The 26,966-nt window shown below is 37.2% G+C and overlaps 1 protein-coding gene across 2 annotated transcripts; it reads left to right on the top strand.

The window, feature by feature from the left end:
• LOC120574975 (nuclear GTPase SLIP-GC-like) lies at positions 1-25,069 on the top strand. Of its 2 annotated transcripts, none has more exons than XM_039825519.1 (22): positions 1-55; positions 2,604-2,685; positions 3,550-3,662; positions 3,815-3,862; positions 9,064-9,097; positions 9,254-9,346; positions 9,777-9,861; positions 11,307-11,523; positions 11,643-11,846; positions 12,338-12,541; positions 12,658-12,821; positions 21,112-21,193; positions 21,269-21,356; positions 21,521-21,642; positions 22,011-22,184; positions 22,272-22,429; positions 22,586-22,703; positions 23,225-23,333; positions 23,442-23,575; positions 23,915-23,996; positions 24,099-24,178; positions 24,302-25,069. In XM_039825519.1, the coding sequence occupies exons 2-21, from the start codon at positions 2,619-2,621 to the stop codon at positions 24,167-24,169; spliced, it is 2,367 nt and encodes a 788-aa protein (XP_039681453.1). In that variant the 5' UTR covers positions 1-55; positions 2,604-2,618; the 3' UTR covers positions 24,170-24,178; positions 24,302-25,069. The 2 variants fall into 2 exon arrangements, with proteins under 2 accessions (XP_039681453.1, XP_039681452.1); XM_039825518.1 differs by having other exon boundaries at positions 9,774-9,861.
• Positions 25,070-26,966: the final 1,897 nt, after the last annotated feature.

Here is a 26,966-nt window from a genome sequence, read left to right as displayed (position 1 = left end):
CTCAAGTTAGATCAAGCACCAGAGGAGTCCTGTGTTAAAGAGCAACACACAAGACGTAAGTACCTAACGGCACTGCATTACATTCCCAGTCATGTATATGCTATAGATGTATTATAGATGTATACAGTATCAAATCTATACTGTAGATAAACTCGAAATCTGCATATACTTCCAGAGAGCACTTCTGCATGCTGAAGAGAAATTCTGCTACTTCTTAACTTGTAGTTTTTATTGTTATCCATAATGTCTTTAAAGCTTAACCTATTTCTTTCCCTTTCCCTTTGAAAAAGAACTAAAAGGTTTTAGAGCGGTAAGAATTAGTGGATAGTAAAACGAAGATAATGTTTAATATGCTATTGCTTTCAGTTAAGCAAGGCATATTAGCTGCGATGAAATGATGGCCTATCAACCACATATTATCAGAGTGATGTTTGATCAAGATAATCCAGTTAAAATGGTGGGATTTCAACCAACATTGACTGCTTTCAACAGTTGTTTTAAAGAGACTGAAAAAGCAGAAATCTGTTGTTTAAGTTGCCAGTTAAGCCATATATGCAGCTTGCCCAGATATCCTATCAATGTGTATTCCTACCTTTTACATGGAAATTAAAAGCTGCTCTGCTCTTTATAATTTATGCTCACACAAGTACAGAAGGCAAGAGAGGAAGAGCAGGTTTCTTGTGATATTGATTTAGAGAGATTAGGCACTTCTCTTAGTTTCCCAAATTAACTGTTCGTATACAACTTCACAGCCATGTAGTACGTACACATGTAGCATGGAGGTTTTTGTCGGAGGCATCAAAGAACAGCCCTTCATTTGTAAACCACTTTTATAGGTTTACAGCAGCCAACAATAATATAAAACAGAAAAGAGGCCAGCTATAATATATCGATAAATTAGCTGTTATCAGTTTGCTACTGTAGATTGTGTTTGTGGATTCTCACCCATCTCCTCACAAGCTAAATCCACAAACCTAAGTCACAATTCTGACTGAAGTTTAGAAGTGAATATGATTTAAGATATGTATGCATTGTAATGGCAAAATTACATTTAAGCATGATTCCTTATATTCTTATGTTTTTATTAGCACATTGCATTTTCTCACATTATTGAAAGACAGTTTATCTCATTCTCACGTTGATTTTGATTCTGCTTAACTGTGGAGACAGCGAGTCTGAGAGACGAATGCGTATGGCCTTTGTTTAAACTGATAAAGGCACAAGGCCACTGTAAACCATCTTCCTTCCCAGATCCGTTCCTCCCTTGTCAGTGAAGATGTACGGGGGATGTGACCCCAGCTGTGAAAGTAGGGAACAGGAGATTAGATTGTGGTGGTTTTATATCGCTTTCTGTAGATTTAGAAGTATCTGGCAGGATCTTTATCTTTATTTGCCCTGTGATAAAAGGTAAAGTCATGTTTAGAACAGAACATGTGTGATAGTCACTCCCCTTTTACCTATTGTGCTTTTAAGCTCAGTGTTTCTCCCTACTCATTTGAAGAATCTGTCCACACTCAGCTGTTGTGCTTTTTGTCTGTAATCTTTATATCACCTAATAAAATAAAAAAAAACCCAACTTGGTTTTAGTCTTCGACTGTCTTCTTATTTGTTTCACTTTACTAAACTTTGAAAACTCTACTCCTGCTGCAAAAGAAACTTCCACTACAGCATCACTTACTGATTTAGAGACAATATCATAGACTGTAAATGCTAGGATAACATTGGATATTTTGGATAATGTACATTCCTCTGGATTTGTTTTCACATATTAACATTTAGAACAAGCTAACGTTGCTGTAAATGTCATAGTTAAGAAAACAGCAGAGCAGACTCTACTAGAAATAAAGTATGGATGGCCAGTTATTTTTGCCATAATGTGAAAAGATCCTTGTATACAAGGTTCTTGTCTCCTCTCGCTCCAAAAATAATGCAGATTCAACAGTTACAGACAATATCCAGTATGAAAAATGTGCAGTCTATTGTGATTGGTTAATACTAAGGTGGGAGGCAGCCTGGTTTAGACTTTGGCGCTTCCTTGTTGGTGCATAGGCTGGTCCCAGCCTCTTAGCACTTGATCCATCCAATGGTGGAGGACGACACCCTAAAGAATGAGATTTCCCGCTCTCCTGTTCACATGTTTAGCAGAGGGTGTCAGTTTACTTCAAGAGGAACTACAACTGTCTCCAACCAATCTACCTGCCCCTCTCCCCTTCTAAGATCAGTGCTCTGTGTGTGAAGACATGCATTACTTATGTGTGCGTGTATATATCTTTATGTATTAAGTCCATCTGATACATCCCTATTATATTTAAAGGGGCATTACAACTGATTGATTATTTGATTATTATACATGATATAGGCAGACATTATAAATTATTGTCTTTTAATCAGGGCCTTAGTAGCCTCATTTTATTGAAACTAGGAATTTAGCATGTTTAACTTTTTTATTTCTTCACAATAACTTGTGACCTGATATTACCTAAACCCTTGCCATTATCAGTTTTGTAACCCCTTCTTTTCCTTCAATTACATATAATTTGTAACTGTCTCAACAATAACCAAGTACTGGTTGATTAAAACATAATTATGTGTTTACCTTCCAGTTGCAGTTCTTGGCCATGGATGACTTCGTCTGTAACAAATTAACTGAATGGCATCTCAGCAATCTCATTAAGATATTTAAAGGTAAAGTACTACCACGCATCTTTAGGCACAGATAAAATACAATGTTAATAATACTGAAATGTCTAAGCATTTATTAATACAGACAATACAAACAAATGTAACATTGTTCTGCTGTACAATGCTAATGTGTCCTTAACAGACATATTTTTGAGAAAATGGGAGAGATCCATGTTTACATATCCAGGCAATTCTTGTTGCTGTTAAAGAGTACAAAAGTATTAATGATGAAGATCTGACTGTGTAATTATTATACATTTGGAAACAAAACATTAATTGAGAAGATAACTGCTGTTTTGTATAAGCTTGTGGGTTATTGCAATGTTATTTATGATGAGGATCTCAGCTTAGGCAGCATTGAAGGTGTGTGAGGCGTGTGTGAGGCTTAGATGCCCTCAAAAAAATAACGACTGAACCCACACCTATTTCACTCCTTATGAAATACATGTCTAAAGCAATTTGATATCAATTCTCAATTTTTGCATGATGCCTGCTGTGTTCACCAAATGCAAAGTGAATTTTGAATTTTTGACTGCAGGATCATTTATAGTTTATTTACATTACTCACGCAAGACGCAGCAGAGATGCTGTATGTAAACAGATTTTGAAGTGATTTAATTGCAATAAATTAAACAGATCAAAAGTGTGTTGATTCTTACGCAAAGACGTCTACAATAATTTGTTCCTCTATTTCAACAATCAACAACGTCAAGACGTCGGGAGAATGTAAATGCTGATAGGCTTTTGCAGCATTACGCAAAAATTTCTATTTGCATCTTGGTATTGACTTTGTTGGTAATCATGCCACACAAAGTTTTGCTTCAGATGTGAACACATACGATTCAACTGTATATTTTGTAATTACAGATCAAGAAATTGACGAGGAAAGTTTTCACGATCTTGATGATAAAGAAATTGATAAACTCATCACAAAGGCGGGACCAAGGATAAAATTCAAGAGACAATTCAAGTTGTTTAAGGTAATGTTCTGCTCTGTGAAGACAATTTACACAGACACTGATTAGTATAATAAATTTCACTTATGTAGATAGATTTACAGTAGTAAATCTCATTGACAGCACTATATTATGGATTTTTTTTATTATAAGATTTGCAACTCTTTTGTCACTAGAAAGAACAAAACACAACAGATCGGGAAACAGTTGATTCTTCTGCCCAAGTAAGTTGAACACAATTTAATATTCATCATCTAACGGCCTAAATACATGGGACAGGGACGTGACACGGGGTGAGAGCGTTTTTTTTTACCTGCTATACAGACTCCATCTTTGGTGCGTGTGGTCACATGCCAGCTTTACTGTGTGCATATTGAGTTTTTCCAAGTTGGTTATGCAGGGTTTGAAAGCAAAGGCTATATTAACTGGTACTGAATGAACTAACTTAATTGATACACATTGATTTTATTGATTCATTTTAATGTGAAAAGTAAAAAGGTTGCCCTGCTGTATCAGATTGCCTCTGGTACAATGAGGTAGGCCTAGTGTTTTTAATCATTGATTATAATGAAATACAGGGGGCACAGACACAGCGTGACATTACATTGTCCAGTTCATTCGAACTACAGACAATGTACAATGTAATGTAATGGACAATTACGCTTCCAACCTGTAGGGGGACCGAAGCGGGAAAAGTTATATAGTGTTGCTTTAACAACAGAATAAGTTGATTGCTAATGACTCCCAAAACGAGATATATATAAAAGCATTTTATTTAATGGCGCCCACGCACCAACCTCCTCCTTATTTTACAAATTCAATTCAATTCAATTTTATTTATAGTATCAAATCATAACAAGAGTTATCTCGAGACACTTTACAGAGTAGGTCTAGACCACACTATAATTTACAAAGCCCCAACAATTCCAGTAATTCCCCCAAGAGCAAGCATTAGCAGTGGCTATTGCGACAGTGGCAAGGAAAAACTCCCTTTTAGGAAGAAACCTCAGCAGACCCAGACTCTTGGTAGGCGGTGTCTGACGGGGCCGGTTGGGGGTGTGATGAACAGTGGCGTAATAGTCACAATATAGATAATGGAACAGTGACTATGGTAGTTGTAGTAGTTCATGTCATAGCAGGGCACAGCAGGGCGTTACAGGATGTAGCGTGGCACAGCAGAGCATGGGTGGATGTAGCACGACGCAGCAGGACGCAGCAGGGCATCGCAGAGCGTAGCAGGGTGTAGCAGGACCACAGCGACAGCTGCACCCAAGACCCAGATCTTGGTGCCACCCTAATCCAAGGAAATATTCTGGGCGAAAAAGAAACATAAGGACTCCCCAGAGCTAGGTTAGTAACAAGCATTTCTGGGAAGGATGCACACAAATGGAAACAAATAAAAAGAGAGAGGAGAGAGCAGCTCAGTGTGACATAGGAAGGAAGGAAGTTCCCTGGCAGTCTAGAACAGCATAACTAAGAGAGGCAGGTTAAGGAGAGGAGCCTGGTTATTTTAGCATACTTTTTATTCGTTTATGCCGATTTTGGCACTCTTATACTTTGTCCCATTACTTCCTGATTTGCTCCCGTGATAATTACTATTGCCACGTGTAGAGATGTCTCGATCCCGATGGCTGTATCGGATCAGAGCCGATATTGTGATTTTTTAACTGATCAGGGATCAGCATTTACCCCGATTACCTTACTCCGATCATTTACATCAGCTTGTAGTGATCGCTGCCTTTAATTACACATGCCCTGCGACACAGACGTACTGCCAGACTGCCTGGATGCCGGCTCTTTCAAACCAAGATGGCGTTCAGCCACTCACCAGTGTCTGTCCAGAGAGTGTCTCGTAGCTTGTAAAAAAGTCTGTCTTTCTTAGTCGTCTAGTTTTTTACAGAAGTGGATTACTCCAATTCTCCAGCCTTCTTCCTTGAAACCATGCTTTGAAGAAGGATAAAAGTTTGTGGAACCTCAGGCTCTCAGGCCCTCTGATTCTGACTCCAATTTGCCTTATATTATGAACTTTCCCTCTTCAGTGTATTCTTTGAATGATCTCTCAACCGATGGACTAAAATAAATCACTGAGACGATAGAATAACACTTCTTTTAGTAACAGTATTATAAGATTACAATACACATGCGGACCCACAACTGAGACTTCCGATGTCTCCCAAGTTAATGAGCGCTTATCCAAAAGTCACAATTCTCCTCTCCGGGCTGTCCTCTTCCTCCATCAAGCAGGATGTGAGTGTGGGTGTGTGGGGGTTGCTGTCTCCATGCCCCCCAATCAGGCCAGATGTCTGGTTTTCACTCCAGCTAGAGATAAGACAGACCACTTCTTTGTCTTGTCTTCCTCCTCTCCTCTTCGTGACCTCTCCACCGGGCGCCTAAAATTGTCTCTTAGTATCACACAACATGCAATAGGAACAGCATCATGGTAAACTTCACATACTATAACTTGAATAATGACACATCTAGATAAAATACATGTCTAAATAATAGAAATATCTCTACAGTTTACAGGCTGTTATTTCCTACAGACATCGGAGTTAAACACTTGACTATTAAGTGCAAGAGGCATCACAAAGTTTGTTTTTGTTGTCCAGTGGGGAACTGTTTATGTTTCGGTTGGGGGTTAGCTGGGATCCTAAAGAGAACTGTTTTGGTTTCAAGAGAAAAAACTAATTTGCTGCTCTAAGTTAAATGTTTTAAGCTTAAGACATTTTAGTTACTTTGTTTACTTTGTTATTTTTGTAAACAAAAAACGGTATGCAGCTCTATTATCTGAGCAAATGCAAGAATTGGATCGGGACTTGGTATCGGTAGATATTCAATATTTTAAAAATCAGATCGGCCATCCCTAGCCACGAGAGTTCGCTGCCTAATCTGTTACATCTGTTAACAAATGATTAAAATACCTCATTGTATCTGAGGCAATGTGACGCAGAGAAACCTTTTGGGCATTTTTACATTTCACATTAAAATAAATCAATTAAATGAATGTGTATAAATTATCCTGTAGTTAAAACGATCCAATTATTCATTCAGTATCAGTTTATATACCAAACGCTTCCAAACCCTGCATAACCAACTTGGAAAAACTCAATATGCACACCGTGAAGCTGGCATGCAACCACACGCTACAAAGACGGAGTCTGTGTAGCAGGTAACACACTCTGCCCCGCCTTGGTGATAAAACTGTGCCCCATGTATTTCACCTGTAAAGAACTTACAATTACTATGGCTATTACAATCAGGATATATATTGCATTCATTAATTGTCATTATTAGTTAGTGCTACCTTTTATCTGTAATATCAAAAGGAGCATGAAGAAGCGGTTTTTGCTCAGGTAAGGATCACATTGAATTTCCCAGGCATATATTCAGTGAACGTGCCTCTATTCTCCATTGTCCTGAGACAAAATCATCTTTGAATTGTCTCATTGGATCCCAGTGTTGTGGACTGAGGGAAAAAATATTCTGAATGGGATCACCTGTTGGCCCTTTTCTGGACTCCACTTCACTCGGTGTCATCCCAGATTGAAGGAGAACATAAATACAAATTAAATGTTGGAATTGTAAAGATGTGTGTTCAAACCTGTATATATATATATATATATATATATATATATATATATATATATATATATATATATATATATAGAGAGAAAAAAAAAAAAGAGAGAGAGAGAGAGAGAGAGAGAGTTGGAACCAGATATTTACATACACTTCAGAAAAAAACTAAATACATTAAATCAGAGTAAACTTTTTTCTGTTTTAGATCATTACATATTAACATATTTTTTGCATTTGTTAAATGTCAGAATCGAGCGAGGGAGAATTTTTATGTATTTTTTTTATCACTTTCATCAAAGTCAGAAGTATACATACACTTCCTTAGTATTTGGTAGAATTGCCCCGAAACTGTTTCACTTCGGCCAAACATTTTGGGTATCCTTCCACAAGCTTTATACAATAGTTTGCTGGAATTTTGGCCCCACTCCTCTTGACAGAACTGGTGTAACTGGGTCAGGTTTGTAGGCCTTCTTGCTTGGCTTTGCCTTTTCAGTGCCCCACAAATGTTCTATGGGATTGAGATCAGGGCTTTGTGATGGCCACTCCAATACCTTGACTTTGTTGTCCTTAAGTCACTTCGTAACTAATTTGGAGGTATGCTTGGGGTCATTGTCCATTTGGAAGACCCATTTGCACCCAAGCTTTAACTTCCTGGCTGATGTCTTCAGATGTTGCTTCAATATATCCACAAAATTTTCTTTTCTCATGATGCCATCTATTTTGTGAAGTGCACCAGTCCCTTCTGCAGCAAAGCAGCCCCACAACATTATACTACCTACCGCATACTTCACAGTTGGGATGGTGTTCTGAGGCTTCAAAGCTTCGCCCTTTTTCCTCCAAATATACCGTTTATCATTATGGCCGAACAGTTCAATTTTTGTTTCGTCAGACCACAGGACATGTCTCCAGAAATTAAGATTTTTGTCCCCATGTGCAGTTGCGAACTGTAGTCTGGCTTTTTTATGGTGGTTTTGAAGTAATGGCTTTATTCTCCCAGAGTAACCTTTTAGCTCATGGTGGTACAGGACTCGTTTACTGTGGATAATGACACTGTCTTACCAGTTTCAGCTAGCATCTTCACAAGGTCTTTTGCTGTTGTCCTGGGATTGATTCACACATTTCGCACCAAAAAACGTTCCTCAATGGGACTCAGAATCCGTCTCCTTCCTGAGCGGTATGATGGTTGTACATTCCCATGTTTTTTATACTTGCGTATTATTGTCTGAACAGATGAACGTGGGACCTTCAGGCATCTGGAAATTGCACCTAAGGATGAGCCACACTTGTGGAGGTCCACAATTCTTTTCCTGATGTCTTGGTTGATTTCTCTTGATTTTCCCATGATGTCAAAGAAAGAGGCTCGGGGTTTGAGGTGTGCCTTTATATGCATCCACAGGTGTGCCACCAATTAACTCAAATGGAATCAGAATCAGAAGCTTCTAAAGCTCAGAATGGAATCATCTGGAGTTTTCTTTTTGTTTAAAGACACAATAAACTTAGTGTATGTATACTTCTGACTTTGATGAAAGTGATAAAAAAAAATACGTAAAAATTCTCCCTCGCTCGATTCTGACATTTAACAAATGCAAAAAATATGTTAATATTTATTGATCTAAAACAGAAAAAGTTTACTCTGATTTAATGTATGACAGTAAAGAAATAAAAGGTTTTTGTGTTTTTTTCTGAAGTGTATGTAAATATCTGGTTCCAACTGTGTATGTATATATATATATATATATATATATATATATATATATATATATATATATATATATATATATATATACGTGTGTGTGTAAATACGATGTATTTACTTTTATAGTCAAACATTCCTGCTCATCCACAGGTGTGTCCGTCCACCAGTGGCACCAGTAATAAAGGTGAGATACACAGTATCTTAATAAATTACATTAAGTGTTCATTGATGTTTTCAAGGCAATATCTTCCTTTGACTAAGCAACTACATTGAGAACACTTTTGAATATTTTGAGAGGCAACAGACTTTTCTTTTTGTCATTTAAAAAAAATCTAATAAGAAAAGAGAAAGTTGGATCTTCAGGGAGAATCCAGTAAATCTCAATCACCAGCTAGTAAACGACACTGTGGCACTAAACCACGACCAGACTCAGGTATTTATAATACTTTCAAACAATGGCAACCTACTACAGGGTTAAACATTTTATGTAATGAAATTTGTACTTGTATAGCAAATGTCTGTTTCTATATTTTGGCCACATAAAATACTTGCTTATTTGCTGTCTGTCAAAATCAGGACACCTCAAACAGTCAACAGCTTACATGTCACATACGATGTAAATGTATGTAGTAATATGTATGCTTCTAAGTAAATGAACTTAACCTTGGCCTTTACCTTGATGATGTTTAAAACTCAGACCATGTTTTCTTCTGTGCTAAGTTGCCATAGTATACGTGATTAAATACTCTAAAGCATCCTATATTCATTCAGTAGATTAAGTGCTTCATTATGCATTACTGCTTAGTGGATACACTGGTTCAAGGTTCCTGCTTAACAGATCTTTTCTTGTATTCTGACAGAAGAAATACTGACTAAAGTGAAAAACATCATGAGCTTTGTTAAGAAAAGACTACCGGCCCAAGACAACAAACTCAGCAACTTCCTGAAGTAAGTATTAAGTTAATCAAGTTTTCCAAATTCTTTGTTGTATAGGCCCAGATAAAACTGTGTCTACGTCTGGTCTGAAGTTTGCGTGAGGTTCCCACATTCTCTTTTTATAAATAACAGTTTATGGGAAAAGCCGTACACGTCGTTTTTGTCTGTACACATCGTTTATCAATCAGACTTTTATAGCACTTTTCATACATGTAATTTAAATCTTGCTTCATACACTACCCCTCCACACACACACACACACACACACACACACACACACACACACACACACACACACACACACACAATATCCCTCACCCCCAGCCCCATTCACCCCTAAATCGACAAAAATTACTTCATTAAAAACAGGAAGTGCGGAAACAACAGAGGCATGACACTTAAAACCAAAAGATACTTAAATATATAAATAAATAAATCTAAGCTCTAAAAAGTTGCTTATACGTACATAAACAAATAGATTGTTAAGAAAATCCATAAAATACAGATTCATAAATAATTAGAATTAAAAACAACTACTAGTAATAAAATACATTTAAAAAACTAATTCAAACAAGCATACAAATAAATAAATAGACCACAAGTAGATAGATAAAGAAAATGAATAAATCAGTTGTTTATTAAAATTCCTGACAAAAAACGGTAGGTTTTAAGTTTGCCTTTAAAAATATCAACACTCTTGAGGCGACCTCAAGCTCACCCAGTAAGAGTGTGTGCCCCATGTAGCAGGGTTACAATCTGACTACTTACTGCAGCAGCCCACTCCCACTTGACCAGAGAGGCCTGGCAGAGGTGTACTCCTTAAACATGTCTGTAATGTATTTTGGTCCCACTCCATGTATTGATTTAAAAATATGTGGTATTGACTTATATTTAATGATGTGGTTGACAGGCCACAGCAGACCTTTTGAATGAATTTTGAAAAGCTTTTTGGTGGACTTTTATTGGGAGCCCCTTGCTGTTATCAACTCTGCTAGAAATAAAAGCGTGAATTTCTTTTTCCATATTGGCTTTTGATGCAAAGTCTCTGATTTTGGCAATATTTGTAAGTTGATAAAAAGCTGATCTTGTTACTGCTATTATTTAGACTAAGATGATACCAATACCAAGGGGGGCTCCACAGGTCATACGGCTAATGCAGAGAAAATTATTACAGACAGTATTGTGTTCAGGCTGTTGATTACAAAATGCAGGTGTACTGAAGTGAAAATGTATTACATTTTGTCAAGTTATTACATAATGCAGTGTTATTACATAATGTGGTGTTATAAAACCTTACACAGTCATAGATAATAATAGTAGAACATCAAAATATTGATTCTAGCCACTTTAAATTATGCTGAGTAGGCTGTTAATAGACAGATCTTCCTTATTTTGACAAAATCTTTATTATTTATATGTATTCCAAATTAACCCATATTTAAACCCTTTTTCAACAGGGAAAAAATTAAAAATTTGGAGACAGACAAGAGGGAGGTTGTTGGTGTCTTTGGTAAAACTGGGTCTGGAAAGAGCTCTTTGATAAATGCTGTCATTGGAGTAAAGAATCTTATACCCACTGGAGATGTCCGTGCATGTACATCAGTCATGATCAAAGTCGAGGCTAACCCACAGAACAAAACCTATCAGGCGGACATTGAGTTCATCACAAAAGAGGTAAAATTAACTGAATGTTTTTGTTTACTAGCACTAGAAGCTATTATGCAGCCGCAGAAATACAGTTGCTGATTATTATTCAATTAAACTTAATTTAACTAAATTATTTTATTTCTTAGGAGTGGAAGGATGAGTTGTTTCACTTTCTTGGGGATAAAGCAGATCAGGAAGATGACTATTATCCTGACTTTAAGGAAAAACTGTCAGCGCTGTATGGAGAAGAAAAGGAAAACAAAACCTCTGAAATGCTCATGGAGAAAAAATATTTCAAAGAAATTCCGGAATTTCTTGAAAACGAGAAGAAGATTTTGACATGTGAATCAGTAAGTTACAAGCGTTGTATGAAAAACAAAATAATAAGTCATTACACCTATTAGCTGCACTTGTTACCAGTTTGTCTGATAATTATACTACCACTTACGGAGGACCTAATTACGTTTCTTACATTCTTCTTTATCCATATGAACTATAAAGAACGCTGAAAGTCTGCTGAATGTCTGAATGAATGTCTGAATGTCAAGAGTGTTCTATTTTATGATAAACCTGGTAATTACGTCCCATATTCCTGGCCACTGTCGAAATCTGATCATGTTTAAATTTAAATTTAAAACTTAATTGTTCGCTATTGCAGAAAGTTTTACTTTTGTCTCCACTTCTGGTTTACTCTTTACTATTTTTAATATGATTTTAACCTGAAGCATGCTTTAATTGCTCTTTTGTTGTCTAATTCATTTATTATTTTATGCAATTTGTAAAACATTTTTTAGTTGGAGTTTGTGCATACAAATAACATTTTATTTTTTAATATATGCAGGCTGAAAAGCTATCTACAACACTTGTCAGATTCACAAGATGTGACTTAGAAGACGAAGAAAGTAAAGTAAAGAGTTTGTTCTGGCCACTGGTGAAGTGTGTGACTGTGAAGGTGCCCAATAATGATCTTCTCCAGCATGTCACACTTGTGGATCTTCCTGGAAATGGGGACCGTAACAAGAGCAGGGACAAGATGTGGAAACAGGTAGTCACATACAATGCTGTTTGTAGTGTATGTGTTATCTGGAAGCTGTGACGTTGTTATTATGAAGCTCTGATAAGGAATTATTCAAAACGAAATTTGCTATTATGCTCCTTCAGGTAGTTGAAAATTGTTCTACTGTGTGGATTGTGACTGGCATTGGACGACCAGCAGCAGAGACAGAACCCTGGGAGATCCTGGAAAGTGCCAGCAGCCTCATGGGAAATGGGGGCGAGTGTCAGCACATTCACTTTATCTGCGCCAGGTCTGATGAGAATCTTAAGTAAGTGATTTAAGAGTAGTTAAATTAAACATCCAAAATGAGTGTGGTGGCCAAGCGGAGTTTACACAAGCAAATGTACAGATAATATTTTCATGCCACAGGTAGAAAATGCTGTTAAAATGCTTTGTTGTTAGTTGAGGTGCAGAGGTGCAGCCTGACGCAGTGGACCCCTCTCAAACAAAATTGAGACAACTGCACTCCCAAAACACCTCTATATAGGGCTGGGCACCAAACGTTGATACTTTTATCACACTGAAGTAACGAAAAATTATTTATCTTTAGGTGCCAAATTTCGGTTCCAAAAGCATCTGAGCGCGTAAGCACAAGTTGTGGACGGAGTAAACTACGTCGGCTTTGCAGTTTTGTTGTAGTCACAGTGAGTCACGGCAATGCCGATAACGTGGTTTGGTGTGGTTACAGTTTTTCAAAACTTCCCACAGACAGCGTTTGCTGCGATATGATATTAATGGCAAGCCAAAAGTGGTCACGGTGTTGTTGTTTTACATCTGAGACAAGCAGGCACAACAGTGGTTTCTATGACCAGGGCCCAGTTTTTCAAAAGTAATCCAGTGGGATTTCGGATAACGGATTGGATCAAATCTTGGAAATGGGTTTTTCAAAAGCAAAAGAGGGATTCCGAACTAAAATCAGATCACATAATCCAATTTTACATTTTATCTGGATCAAACCTGCCCTTTGGGTTTTTCAAAACATTGAACTCAGTTTGGGACTTATTTGATCCAAAAAAACAGGGTTATCCTGATCCCATCAGAAGGGTGGATTCGGTTATTTTCAAACCAAATCAATGTTTACTGATGATACATACATTCCTTCATATTTGAAGCATATGTGAAGCATATCACATCTAAAGAGATATGGTAAAAACAAAAAATAAAAAAAAATAAAGAATGTAAAATGCCTCTGTTTATTACAGTTTTTCTGTTTCTTAAAATTAAAACAAACAATGGCTATTTGTGGCCACCGGTATTTTGCCTACCTGTTGTTCTTTGCTAAGCCAGTAGGCTACTCTGTTGGTTCTATTTAAGTAGTGCCCTGTATTTAGAGAGTGTGGCAAACTCAAATCATGGGCGCCATATTTGCTACCAACGTCAGATGACTCTACAATGTAACCCTATGGGGCGAATATGCTATCTTGAAATAAATCGCTTATTTTCACCATAAACAGGCATATATATGTTATTATCAACGTTTGTCAATATGTAAAAAGCCCAGTGTATATTTACCTTCTATATTGTAAATGGGCCTCTAAAAAATGCCCATGTAGTGAGTGACCACGTCGCCTAATAAGTCTAATAGCAGTGTTTACCTTTTTAATGTCCGCTAGCATACAGGCTAACTATAGCTAGCTTTGTGTGTAACGTAACAGCGAAGCCCAATATTTCATTCAATAAAATTATGGTACAAAAGGAGCACTAACGCCACAGGTCTTATGTTGACAACGTGGACGCAGTTATAGGAAACTCCGAAGGGAGTCGTAATATTTAGCTACCTAGCAGACTAGGCTAACGCTGTTGCGCTAACGTTAGCAAACATCGGCGCAGTCTAAACTTGTGAAAAGCCGAACAACATCCCCTTCCAAGCTATGTTACACTTTCCCTCCAATATTATTATGAACATAATAAAAACACCTGAACTCGGTCGAGACCAAAAGCCATATGACTATGGCAAGATCACAAGCATTTAGGTACATGGAGTGCTAGCGAAAAAGCCTACACTAGCATAAGGCTAACTTCAAACTTCATTCATTTCTAAAGCAGTGTTAGAACTTTTTTTAGCAATGTACACATTAACGATGGTATTACTATATTTGTCATATGTAATTTGTAATTTGTTATCATATCGAAGAGAGAAATTGACATTTACCTCACACAATAATGAACAGCTCCCATATTTTTTACATTTTTGGTTCACAGGGGGACTTGTGAAATTGTTTGCTGCTTCCCTGTCTTTCATTGCAGCCAAACGTGTAACATTTGGGCATTTTTTCAGTGATTTATGTCCTTTTTTAAATAATTTATTAAATTTTTCCACTATTCCCTGCACTATATTAATGGGAATCAGATGAATGTTGGTAGCAAACATGGAGTCCATGAAACACGTGACCACCTCGGAACCAATTGCAGAACGGTATGCTCAGAACATTCGATTCCCTAGTTGGCCACACTCTCTAAATAAAGGATACTACATTTAAGGCTCTGTTAAACAGAATTTGGTAATCCTGAAATTTGATATTTGGATCACAGTGATCCAATCCAATGTTCCTTTAAAAAACTGACAGAAAAGTAAGATGGATCAGGTGATCCTGGATAGAAAAATATGAGGGGCCAGTTGTTCAAAGGTAAACTGATCAGATTTTGGTTATTGGATTGGATCAAATCTTGAAAATGGGTTGTTCAAAAGAGAAAGAAGGATTCTGAAATCAGATTGGATCACGGAATCCAATCCTAGTTTTAATCAGGATCAAACCTTCAGTTTGTGTTGTTCAAAACTTGTCAGTAGGATTTGATATACTTTGATCCAAAAAAACAGGATTATCCTGATCCCAACAGGGGGTAGGATTTCAAGGTGGATTCCAGGAAGAAAATGTAGTAAAACTTTGAAATTGGTCAAATAATACATTTGTATCATGTAGTGTATATACTTTTATTTATATTTTGCACTTGACTTGTGTAACTGTTGTAACAGTGATAAAGTAGATAAAGTAGACATAGGCTACCAATTAAGCTATTCAGTATAGTAAAGTAAAAATAAAATGAAAATAAAAATAAAAATGATCTTGTCCCCATGAAATAATCCCCCAAACAGATTTCAATAACAAACAAAAATAATATATTCCATTTTTCTGTCATTCATGACCGTATATTAATTTCAAAGAAACAATCATCAGAGATGAGCCTGTCAAAAATAAATTCTAACAATTGCATCCCTTACTATACGTCCAGTCAGTCCCTCATTCTGACAGAACGCCAGAGGTTGGTCTGGTTCTTCAACAGGCTCAGGTGCATCATAAACATCATCACAGAGAGGGACATTGCGCTTGGTAGCGATGTTGTGCAGGACGATACACGCAAGTATAATGTTGCATGCTCACTGTGGTCCCACTTGCAAGTAGTTAAGACATGCACTGCTCATTGTTTTGCAATGAGCAGTGTTGAAGCATGCCTGCGCAGGTGTGGTTGCTGCAAGAAAAGGAGTCATCAGCCATGGTGGGAGTGGATAGGCATGTCTCCTAATATTATGCCATCCAGTTGGTTGGTTTGGAGCTCTCTGTATGAAGCACTCTCTCTCAGGATACGTGCATCATGAACAGACCCAGGCCCCTTCACGACACAGTTTGTGATGATGAGGTCAGCATCGCAGACAAGTTGGATGTTGATGCTGCGCCTCCCCTTTCGGTTGATGTACTCTCAATCCCTCTCATGAGGTGCTTGGATATGCACATGAGTGCAGTCAATAACCCCAATAGTATTGGGCATGTTCCCCAAAAGAAAAAAATTGTGCTTTGTCTGGGAAATCTGGACATCCTTTGGAAGTGAAACAAACTGATTGACCAGGCTGGCCAATGCAATTGCCACAGCTTTCACTACATCACTCACAGTTGATTTGTCCACTCCTATATTGTCACCAACAACTTGGTAGAAAGTCCCAGACGCATAGAAGCGCAGACCAATGAGGACCTGTTCTTCCACAGACAGACTGTGACTCCTTTGGGTTCTCCGTTTAAGTTTTGGCCTGACAAGGTCTGCAATGTACTCAATATCAGCATTCCCAAAGCGAAAGCGAGCATACAGTTCTTCAGTGGTGTATTGCTCCAGTGGTTGTGCACGCTCAACACACACCCTTTGACGGTATGTATATGAAATTTAGATGGAAGAATCTGAGGGCCAGAGCAACAAAGGACCTTGCTGAAGCAAAAAACACCCAAACAGGCAACAAACCCTTTAAGAAAGGTGAATACACAGATGTGGTTCTGGACATTATTGGAGGTGAGAACTCTAAAGCTCTGCACGGGATTCAAGGTGTTGTAGGGGATGGTGAGCCTACGATTGTAGAGGAAAATGAGCCAGTCCCTCCTAATGCAGAGGAAACATTCATTCTGGATCTCAGCTCTATTATTGAAGAACAACCTGGATCATCACTGGTAGAGCCAGCAGTCACAGGAGCTCAGAAAAGAGGCTTAAAGCGTCCTTTGCCGAAGAATAATGATGATGCCTATGACTCACTTCTTAAACGAGAAACTGAAAGAGCAGAAGCACAGAGAGTCCTGGCAGAGGAACAAATCAAGCTGACCAAACTGCAGCAAACCAAAGCCAAACTTCAGATCCGCCTCCTAAAAGCAGGGCTTGGAAATGCTGGTCACTCCTTCTCAGATGAAGAAGAACCATGAACATTCTTTATTTTGTTAACAATTGGACATTTAGCCTTTTTTTCTTTTTTTGAAAAGACGTTTTCAAAATATCTACAATGTATTTGTTTGTGTTGTTGTTGTTTTTATTTGTTGTGGCTCAGATGAGGGGTCATAAAATAAATTATGAATGGAAGTGGATGTTTGTTATTTTTGTGTTTTGTCTCAAAATAAGAAACACTTACAGTGACCACATGTTGGCTCTTCTACCTGTTCTTTACATAGCTGGTAGCCCACATTGGGCCAGTTGTTCAAAACATTTAATCTGGATCAAAATGATCCAGATTTGGAAATCCCATTTTTTGCTATTCAGGATCAGGTAATCTGTCTTACTTTTATGCCGGTTTTTCAAAGCAACATTGGACTGGATCACCCTGATCCAGATACACAGTTTTAAAGATTACCAAATCCAGATTACCAGTGCTCTAAACGGGACAACATATCACAATGTGGGCTACCAGCTATGTAAAGAACAGTTATAAGAGCCAACATGGGGTCACTGTAAGTGTTTCTTATTTTGAGACAAAACACAAAAATAACATAACCATCCACTTCCATTCATAATTGTTTTTTCTTTTATCTGAGCCACAACTAATGATGCACCGAACCCAGATTTTTGGGGTTCTGCTGAATACCGAACCCACTGGTTAAGATTCTGCCGAACCCCGAACCGAACCCTACTCCCATTCTTAACACAGTAAACACATTAATGAAGTAAACATCGTCCACAGCAGTGCATTTTTCATTTTATTTTAACTGTAAAAAATAAAAAAGAATAGGCAACATTATGCCTGGCACACAAGTGGGAAAAACTATTTTTGACAAGGCCTATGTTTACCCTATCTCAAGATCCAACCAATATCCAAAATATTAGCCTTTTAGATTTATAATCCCATAAAGTAGGCTACCCCCACACTCTATTCACATCATAGGAAAGTACATCACTATCGCCAGATGAGTGACAATTTTGTTTTGCAAATTTTCGCTAACCAGTGTATGATGAAGGCATGTTGGGTGAAAGCTACCGTTAGCTAACGAGCAGCAGCCTGTAGGGAGACTCATTTCCAGAGAGAACAGCTGACAGCCCAGGAGAGGCACTGTCTGGTTAACACAAGTTTTTAGCTGTGACTGTCCTTCCTTTGCCGTACCTGAAGTTGCTGTCTGTAGATTCCTTCATGCACAACTCGTATTCTTTTGGATTTTTCTTACACAAATGTCTTAACAGCGGCGATGTTGTGTATTGTCTAGGGTCCTTGCCACCACGAGAGATATCGGCATTGCAAACTGAACATGTAGCTGGACTTGAATCGCCTTCTTTTGACTGAAAGTACTGCCAAACAACACTTTTTCTGCTCACAAGTTCCATTTTCACTTTCTCACAGCTTACTGCCGTTGCTAGGTTGCTACTGCATTCCATCTAGCTCCAACTACGTCATTACGTCGACCACGTAACTCTACAAAGAGTAGTGAAGTAACAACATAGTTCAGTCCAAGATGGCGGAGCTGCAGCTCTGTCATGGGTGCGTTTGTTTGCAATGCAACGTTCTATTGAGTTTCGCCCCTTGTTACTTCTATACTCTTTGGCAAGAGCAGAAACTCAACACAACGTTGGCCTCTTTTTCTCGAGTTTCGCCTCTCGTTACTTCTCTTTGGTACCGTTCGGTTCAGTCGAAAAAAATTCTAACGTTTGGCAGTACCTGAACTCCGTCAAAAAGCCCAAAGTTCTGCCGAATTCCGAACCGAACTCTGGGTTGGATGCATCCCTAGCCACAACAAATAAAAACAAATATACAGTACATTAACAAATACATTGTGGATATTTTGAAAACGTCTTAAAGAAGAAAAAAGGCTAAATGTCCAATAGTTAACAAAATAAAGAATGTTCAGGGTTCTTCATATGAGGAGGAAAGACCAGCATTTCCAAACCCTGCTTTTAGGAGGCCGATCTGAAGTTTGGCTTTGGTTTGCTGTAGTTTGGTCAGCTTGATTTGTTCCTCTGGCAGGAGTATTCTGCTCTTTCAGTTTCTCATTTAGAAATGGGGACAAGATCATTTTTATTTTATTTTAACTTTACTATACTGAATAGCTTAATTGGTAGCCTATGTCTACTTTACTTTATCACTGTTACAATGGTTACAGAAGTCAAGTGCAAAATATAAATAAAAGTATACACTAAATGATACAAATGTATTATTTGACTAATTTTAAAGTTTTACTACATTTTCTTCCTGGAATCCACCTTGAAATCCTACCCCCTGTTGGGATCAGGATAAACCTGTATTTATGGATCAAAGTTATCCAAATCCTACTGACAAGTTTTGAACAACACAAACTGAAGGTTTGATCCTGATTAAAACTAGGATTGGATTCCGTGATCTAATCTGATTTCAGAATCCTTCTTTCCCTTTTGAACAAACCATTTTCAAGATTTAATCCAATCCGATCAGATTACCTTTGAACAACTGGCGCATTGTGATATGTTGTCCCATTTAGAGCACTGGTAATCCGGATTTGGTAATCTTGAAAACTGTGTATCTGGATAAGGGTGATCAAGTCCATTGTTGCTTTGAAAAACCGGCATAAAAGTAAAACAGATTACCTGATCCTGAATAGCAAAAAATGGGATTTCCAAATCCAGATCATTTTGATCCAGATTAAATGTTTTGAACAACTTGCCCGAGATTTCCAAATCCGTATCAATTTGATCCAGATAAAAAATTTTGAAAAACTGGGCCCTGGTGACTGACAGGCTGATGTTGTAAGGCAAGGCAACTTTACTTCTACAGCACCTTTCAGCAACAAGGCAATTCAATTCCATTCCTTTGCACTTAAGTTAGTTCTCCATTAGTTCAATGTTGACAACAGGGAAGTCACCAAGTTTAGTGTTAAAGGTTTGTGTCTTTATGCAGCTTGCACTAAAAAGTCTTTGTTGTTTACATTTCTTTGCATTTTAGTTGGTTCACTATTAGCCTGTACACAATGTCATTTGTTTATTTATTTATTATTTATATAATGTTCATGTTGTGGCAAAAAGGTTTCTCTTTTTTTGTTAATTTTTAAAGTTCGGATTGATACCAATCCTGAGTATCTGACTGGTGCACCCCTATCCAAAAGCACAATCAGTTTTATTAATGTTACTCTGAGTGAGCAGTGTTACCAGAGTTATTTTAATTTTGATAACTGTTTTGATTCACAATTAAGGTGGAAAATAAAAGTTTTGTGTTTAATGTATTTTTGTTGATGTTGAAATGGATTTTAAAACATATGGTATCGAAAAAATATCGTTAAGGAACCTGAATCGAAACTGAGATATCAAAATTGGCACTGGATCGAAAGATTTTGAACGATGCACAGCCCTACCTCTGTATTTGTTTACCTTTTGGCAAATTGGCGCCATCAAAGTATGTCAACTAAGTTAGCAATTCATGTTAGAAATGTAGCCATGGATTTACAGACAACTATTACTGGACTTAAAGTTCGCAAAAATTGATAAATAAATAAATAATGAATAGTAATTTGGCTTTAAATGGAGGAACTATTTCAAGGAAATTCCATTAGAAATCAACAAATGCTTATAAATTAACTAAATAAACTAAAATAGCAGTCTTTAACAGTGTCTCAATTTTCAAAATTCCTATAATGATTACCAAATTAAATATTTCTTTCTAGAAGACTTCCTAGCAATTCATTGTTAAAAAAAAGTGTTAACATATGAATGGTAGAGTCATTAGTAAGAGGGACAGGTTTAACAACAGGTCATTTTAACTTTATTCTGAGAGGTGATGCAAAAATATGTTATAATTTCAGGTTTCAGTTCTCCAAAGACTGTATAAAATGCCACTTGATGTAAATCTTCTCTTATAGTAACCGTGAAGCCATACTTAAAAGAAACATGAAAGCGAAGAAAGTAGTGAGCGAAGAATTCAGCCAACAAGAGACGATCAAGGTGAGTTTCATTGACTGACAGATTAACATTGTCTACAACTGCAAGCCTGCCTTAAAATCAAAACCTTTTTTTCAGAAACAATTCAGTGATGAATGTTTGAAAGTTTTCACAGTGTCCTCCGACGAGTTTCTAGTGAAAAACCATCTAAACCCAGATGAAACTGGTAGGTGTCTGGTAGATACATACACACACTGGTAGATATATAAACACTTTGTGGGTGAAAGAAAATGAATAGCTCGAATACATATTTTGTTTTACTTTACTTTTAAACAAGAAATGGATTATGACATTTAAATGTAAGAATGTATTCTATATGTGTAATTGCAGAAATACCCAAACTTAAGGAATTTCTGCAAAAACTCAATGACTGTCACTCAGAGACAGTAAACTATGTGTCTGGAGCTCGTGGGATTCTCTCTCTGATGCAAGGGGCCAGCCGTAGAGACGGGGTAAGATCAAGTAATACAACTTCTTTCTATATAATATTCAAGGCAATTAAGCTGAAGTAAAGTATGTTCAAATTCAGTCAAAAGATGAGTGACAAGAAGTGACAGACTTCTCAAATCTTTGTGGAGTAACTATGTTTTAATGTCACTGAAAACACTGAAAGGGTAATCTCACCCATAGAGAATATTTAGCCATCAAGGTAGTTGTTTTCCAGTTGCTTCAGAGAGGCTGGACACAGAAAGGGTGATCATACTCAAGACTAACAGAATTTCATTAAGAAAGAAAGAAAGAAAGAATCAATACTGTCATGAATGAAAATCCACTCAGGTTGCAATATAGTTTTTAATGTATGTGTCGTGTTTGATTTCAGGCTGGCAGAAACACAGATGTGTGCACAGACCTTGACAAAAAGATGAAGGATGAACTTGATAAAGTCAGAAAACCCATGGAGGAGGCCTACAAGGCCTTTGAAAAATGCCTCAGTGAGGGGGTTGAAAGATCAACAAGTTCATGTGAAAGTGTCTTGAAGTCGTTCTTACATCCTGTACGTATTTAGTTATAATTACATCACAACAGCTGATTTTGGACTTAATATGAATATGTCTTTGAAATGTTTCTTTTTTGTTTTTAGAAAAAAAAGAAAGGTGGAGCTTTTCACAAGCCATTGAAGTGTGTAGTTGAGAACGGTGGCATCCACAAACCAAAAAACGGGAAAGAAATGAATCTCAATGGGCAGTTAGCTTCATGCCTGATTGACAGCATTGACGAGGAATTCAAGAAGACCTTCCCGTAAGAAATAACCCGATGAAGACATAAAAGTTTTTACAAATTATATAAATTATATGGTTATACAAATTATGTAATATAATACATATATACAAATTACATTATCAAACTTGTCAATGCTACCTTTATGAATTATTTCAACTTGTTAACATGTTTCAGAAATGAAAGAAAGTGTGGACCATTTAACAATGTCATCAACACGTTTTCGCTTGACACAAAGAGTCTGATTGAAAAGTACAAAGATGTTGAACTGCAGCTGATATTTCTCAAGACAGAGGTAAGAGATGAGAATAACACCGTCCTATCCATTAGTCCATTATTAAGCTGTTTGTCCAGGTTAGGGAGACTGAAGCCGAAGGCTGAAGGGTGAGCAAATCAACCCGGACATCAAGTTTGTGACTAATGTCTGGAATAAAGACTAAACATTGAACACAAATAATCTTATTTTTAACTGTGAACATATAGCCTACACTGTAAATAGAGAATTATATTATTACAGTTAATGTTGTTAGCAAGCCATTTTTGTCTGGATAGGATCTTTGACTGTTGTTGCAAAGCTGACCCTGCCCCAATTCATGTCCACATACTGAAGAATTGTGATAGTCTGACCTAAGTGGTCAAAAGATTGTGTACCTCCACCTGATAGAAAGCAGGTCCTACTCAGTTAAAAATAATTCACTGCTTTACTGGTAACATCTGGAAAGATAAGCATTTCATGTATTTGTATCACCTTGATTTTATTTAAGAAAAAAAATATATACTGTATATATATATACTATTCTATGTTTTGTTTTTAAGGAAGACAAAATTAAGACAGAACTCAACAAAACCATCCGGGAGCGTAAGAAAAAGATCTACAAAAGTTTGACCGAGACAATTGGGAAAAACATGCAAAAAGGCTATAGCAGTAAGATAGAAGATCATGACATAAGCAACTTGACACTGTAATAATACACATTTACACTCATTATGATTGTGCATAAAAAAATTACAACAATTTTCTGTTTTATTGTAGAAGCAGCAGGGTTTCGTGGTGAGGGCTCGCTGAACAGCATGAGGGACACAATTGAGGAGCACGTACGTGCTGCAAAGAACATCATGTTTGAGCGGGCAAAAGATGAAATGATGAACCAGCTGAGAGACTTGATGGTTTGTAACATTTTATAATACATCATACGATGATGATAAAGTAAAACATGTGCTGCACATCTTTATTTTTATCCATGGATTTTCTAAATCCAAGCAGAATATGCTTCATTCTGAAAGCTGCTTTTGCTACTGAAAGCACTGCACACAGACTTTCACAAACATTCAACTATTGTTATTAATTTAAAACAGAAACATACAAAATAACTATTACCAGTTATACCCTGTTTGAGAAGCCATCTAAACACACATCTCAACAGATAATTAATGTAGGATTCCGTTAAGTAACCTTGAATGCAATATTTGACAGTGTGAGTGATAAAGATTTTGATGCTAATTTAGAAAGAGATCCTGGAGAAGCTGAAGAAAACAATGCAGAAATCAATCGAGCTCTCACTCAAGACAGATGGTGACTCAATCCCAGGTAAAGGGAACATAACAAAATAAAAATGATTATCACTTAACATACTCAACAAATTTCCAATAATAAATAATACACTTGTTTTAAACAATGCTTTTCTTTTAGATGTTGCACAGCAGCTTAAGGAGGTGAACGACTACTACAATAACCTGAAGGCCCAGCAGCAGAGGCCATGACGTGCACAGGTACGTTATAGTGAAACTGATGATTCAAACGGATGATATGATAGATGATATGACAGCTTTACAGTTTGTCATTACTGTTCAATGTCACAACCTCTCTGTTTATCTCTCTGGTGGACGTTTCAGGTTTGCTCCGTGGAGAGAAACAGCCGAGGCCAGATTCCCCACTGAAGGTCCTGCAGACCCACTGGTTACTGACGTCAGGCCTCTGGATTTGGTCTCAACCATTTTTGTCAAGTTGCTATCCCTGTCCTCTTTAAATGTTGTTTTGATATGTACTTTGAGTTTGTTTATGGTGAATTACATGGTGAGAGATTTTAGATTTTCTATTTTTGGTAGGATATTTTTGATTATAGATCAGAGACAGAAAGAAAATGTAGAGAGAGAGAGAGAGAGAGAGAGAGAGAGAGAGAGATATGACATGCAGCAAATGTTCCCACTCTGACGTCTTAGCCACTAGGCCAATATGGTGTATTTTTGTTTTTAATGATTTGATTTTTTGTTCTCTTTGAATACAATATATTTTCATGTTTTATTTTATTAGTATTGGTCAATTGGGATGAGCATGGTGAAATTTTAATGATTTTATGGGTGTGTAATTTAAATCGTAACCTTGATTTCGGTACATACTGTAGGTTGGATTTGAAATAGGCTTCTCAAAGAATGATGATGATCTTTTTTCCTTAATGTTCAAAGACTATAGTATAGCTTACTGCAAAATAATGTTTTTTATGTCTTCATATATGAGAAATAGAGAGAACTAGATGATAGCAATAAACTTGCTGGCTTCTCGTGATTTACTGTATTTTTTTAATCTACACTATTTCTAAATGTTTAAATAACTTTATATGGTATACTGCCCAATAAACCTCAATAAAGTTCACTTATGAGTCACATGTAATTTGGCTTCTTTATTGTTTATGTAGTTTTAAAAGGACCAATTTTCCAATCTTTTCCTCATCTAATTTTTCTAACTTAATCCTAAAGGTTCTGACCTAAAATTGATGGTGCAGTAAAATACCTGATGTTTAGCAAGTGCCTTGTATGCCTTAGGGTTAGTTTCTCCTCAGAGAAAGACAACGGTTACTATTATTACATTGCCGACTAAGCTGATTTGATACCAGGAAGTCATACACGTGTCACACGACAGGAACAATTTCTCTAATATTTTTTTTCTCCGAACTTCTCATATGTCTTAAGGTTAGTTCCTCTTCTGGATCAATGGTGTGCATTATTTTTGTATTTGTCTTTTGTGAGTGTGTGCATTGGTGAGTAAGCTGCTGTTGATAGCAGGATGTTATACATGATGTGTACACACAATAGGAAAATGTGCAAGTCAGAACACTGTTATGAGCACTAGTCAAAAAACTCAATCCTCAAACTCAACAAGCTTTCTGACAGAAACCTAATGGTCTGGTAGATAGATGAAGTTGTCTTCTCCAGCAGCACTCTCAGACGGTGTTTTGGTCTCAACATGTTCCAGATCATCTCTAACCTCATATGAACCATGGCTAACCTGTTCACTCACGCCTTTGTCACATTATTAGAGACAACCTCCCCACAATGACTGGAGCAATCAGCCCTACCCAATCTGTTTCATTTATTTATAAAACCCTCAAATCATATTTGAGCAGGTGAGTTTGTGTGGAGCCACAGTGTTATCAAACAAGTTTAGTATTTTTTTGCTCAAAACTAAACTCGCAAGTTGCAAATGTCAGCTTATCCACCTCCTGGTCAACGTGGAAACACAGCCCTTTTCTCCAGGTGTATTTTACTGGTCTGATCAGATGTTTTGTCCAAAAGTGATAATTTCCTTTGATTATATATTAGCTGCCTATTGTAATTGTAATTTATTTATTTGAACAGGGACAGTGCACAAAAAACATTAATAGATGTCTTGTGCCAGGTTGTAGCAAATTACTAATTTCCGCCCGTAGTCCCTGGGCACCCTCTATCCCACCCCAAAAACACACAGTAATGTAGCACATCAATTTACTGGTGGGAGCAAGTCTGCTTAGTTAACAACCAATGCTTTGTTAAGCGTGAAAATGAGTGCAAGTAAGTGCATGAAATTAGCTCTGTAGGAAGAGTATTCCACTGATTTATAACCACATAGGAGAATGATGTCCTCCCAAATACAGTTTTGCGTTGTGGAAGACTACATTCACCCCTTGTGGCTGATCTAGTTACTGAAGGAATAAATATAACCGATTCTGCTCAGGCTCAAAAGGCCAGCGTTTTCCGACTCCACTTGGTCACTTCTCAAGCTATCTCTGTGTTCGTTGACTGGTAGACCAGAATATAATACACAGTCAAATTTAACAAAGCTTTAGTAAATGATATTGCAAACAGAATACAACTTATGCATCATGACAAACAGGTACCCATGCATAAGGACCAGACCCCCTTTAAGACATGTTCTTTCTCATCCTAACGCCAACAGAAATACGCGCAAGCCCTGGAATCGCTCTCACTTCCTCCCCCTCTCTTGACCCAAAGATTTGTCTGTTACTTAACATATTTAATTTCAATCAGGAGAGACTTCCTTGCAAATATGAAAAGATTTATTGTTACAAGACAAAATATTTTATATATATAAAATAAGTCTTTGGAGATTAGACTCCATCGTATCCATATGTTTTAAAGGGGTAGGGAAACCCAGACATATCCCCCGATGGAGTCCAGACACTGGTGGTGGCGATGAAGGAACACAGGAACCAATCGAGAGTGCGAAGGCGGTAGTTAGCTGACGAATACCCAGGGTAAACGTGTGAGACGACCAGTGGTTGAA

Source organism: Perca fluviatilis, chromosome 15 (assembly GCF_010015445.1).
Source record: "Perca fluviatilis chromosome 15, GENO_Pfluv_1.0, whole genome shotgun sequence".
NCBI classification, from domain to species: Eukaryota; Metazoa; Chordata; class Actinopteri; order Perciformes; family Percidae; genus Perca; species Perca fluviatilis.
The sequence above is the reverse complement of the archived record's forward strand: the minus strand, read 5'-3'. Positions and strand labels throughout refer to the sequence as shown.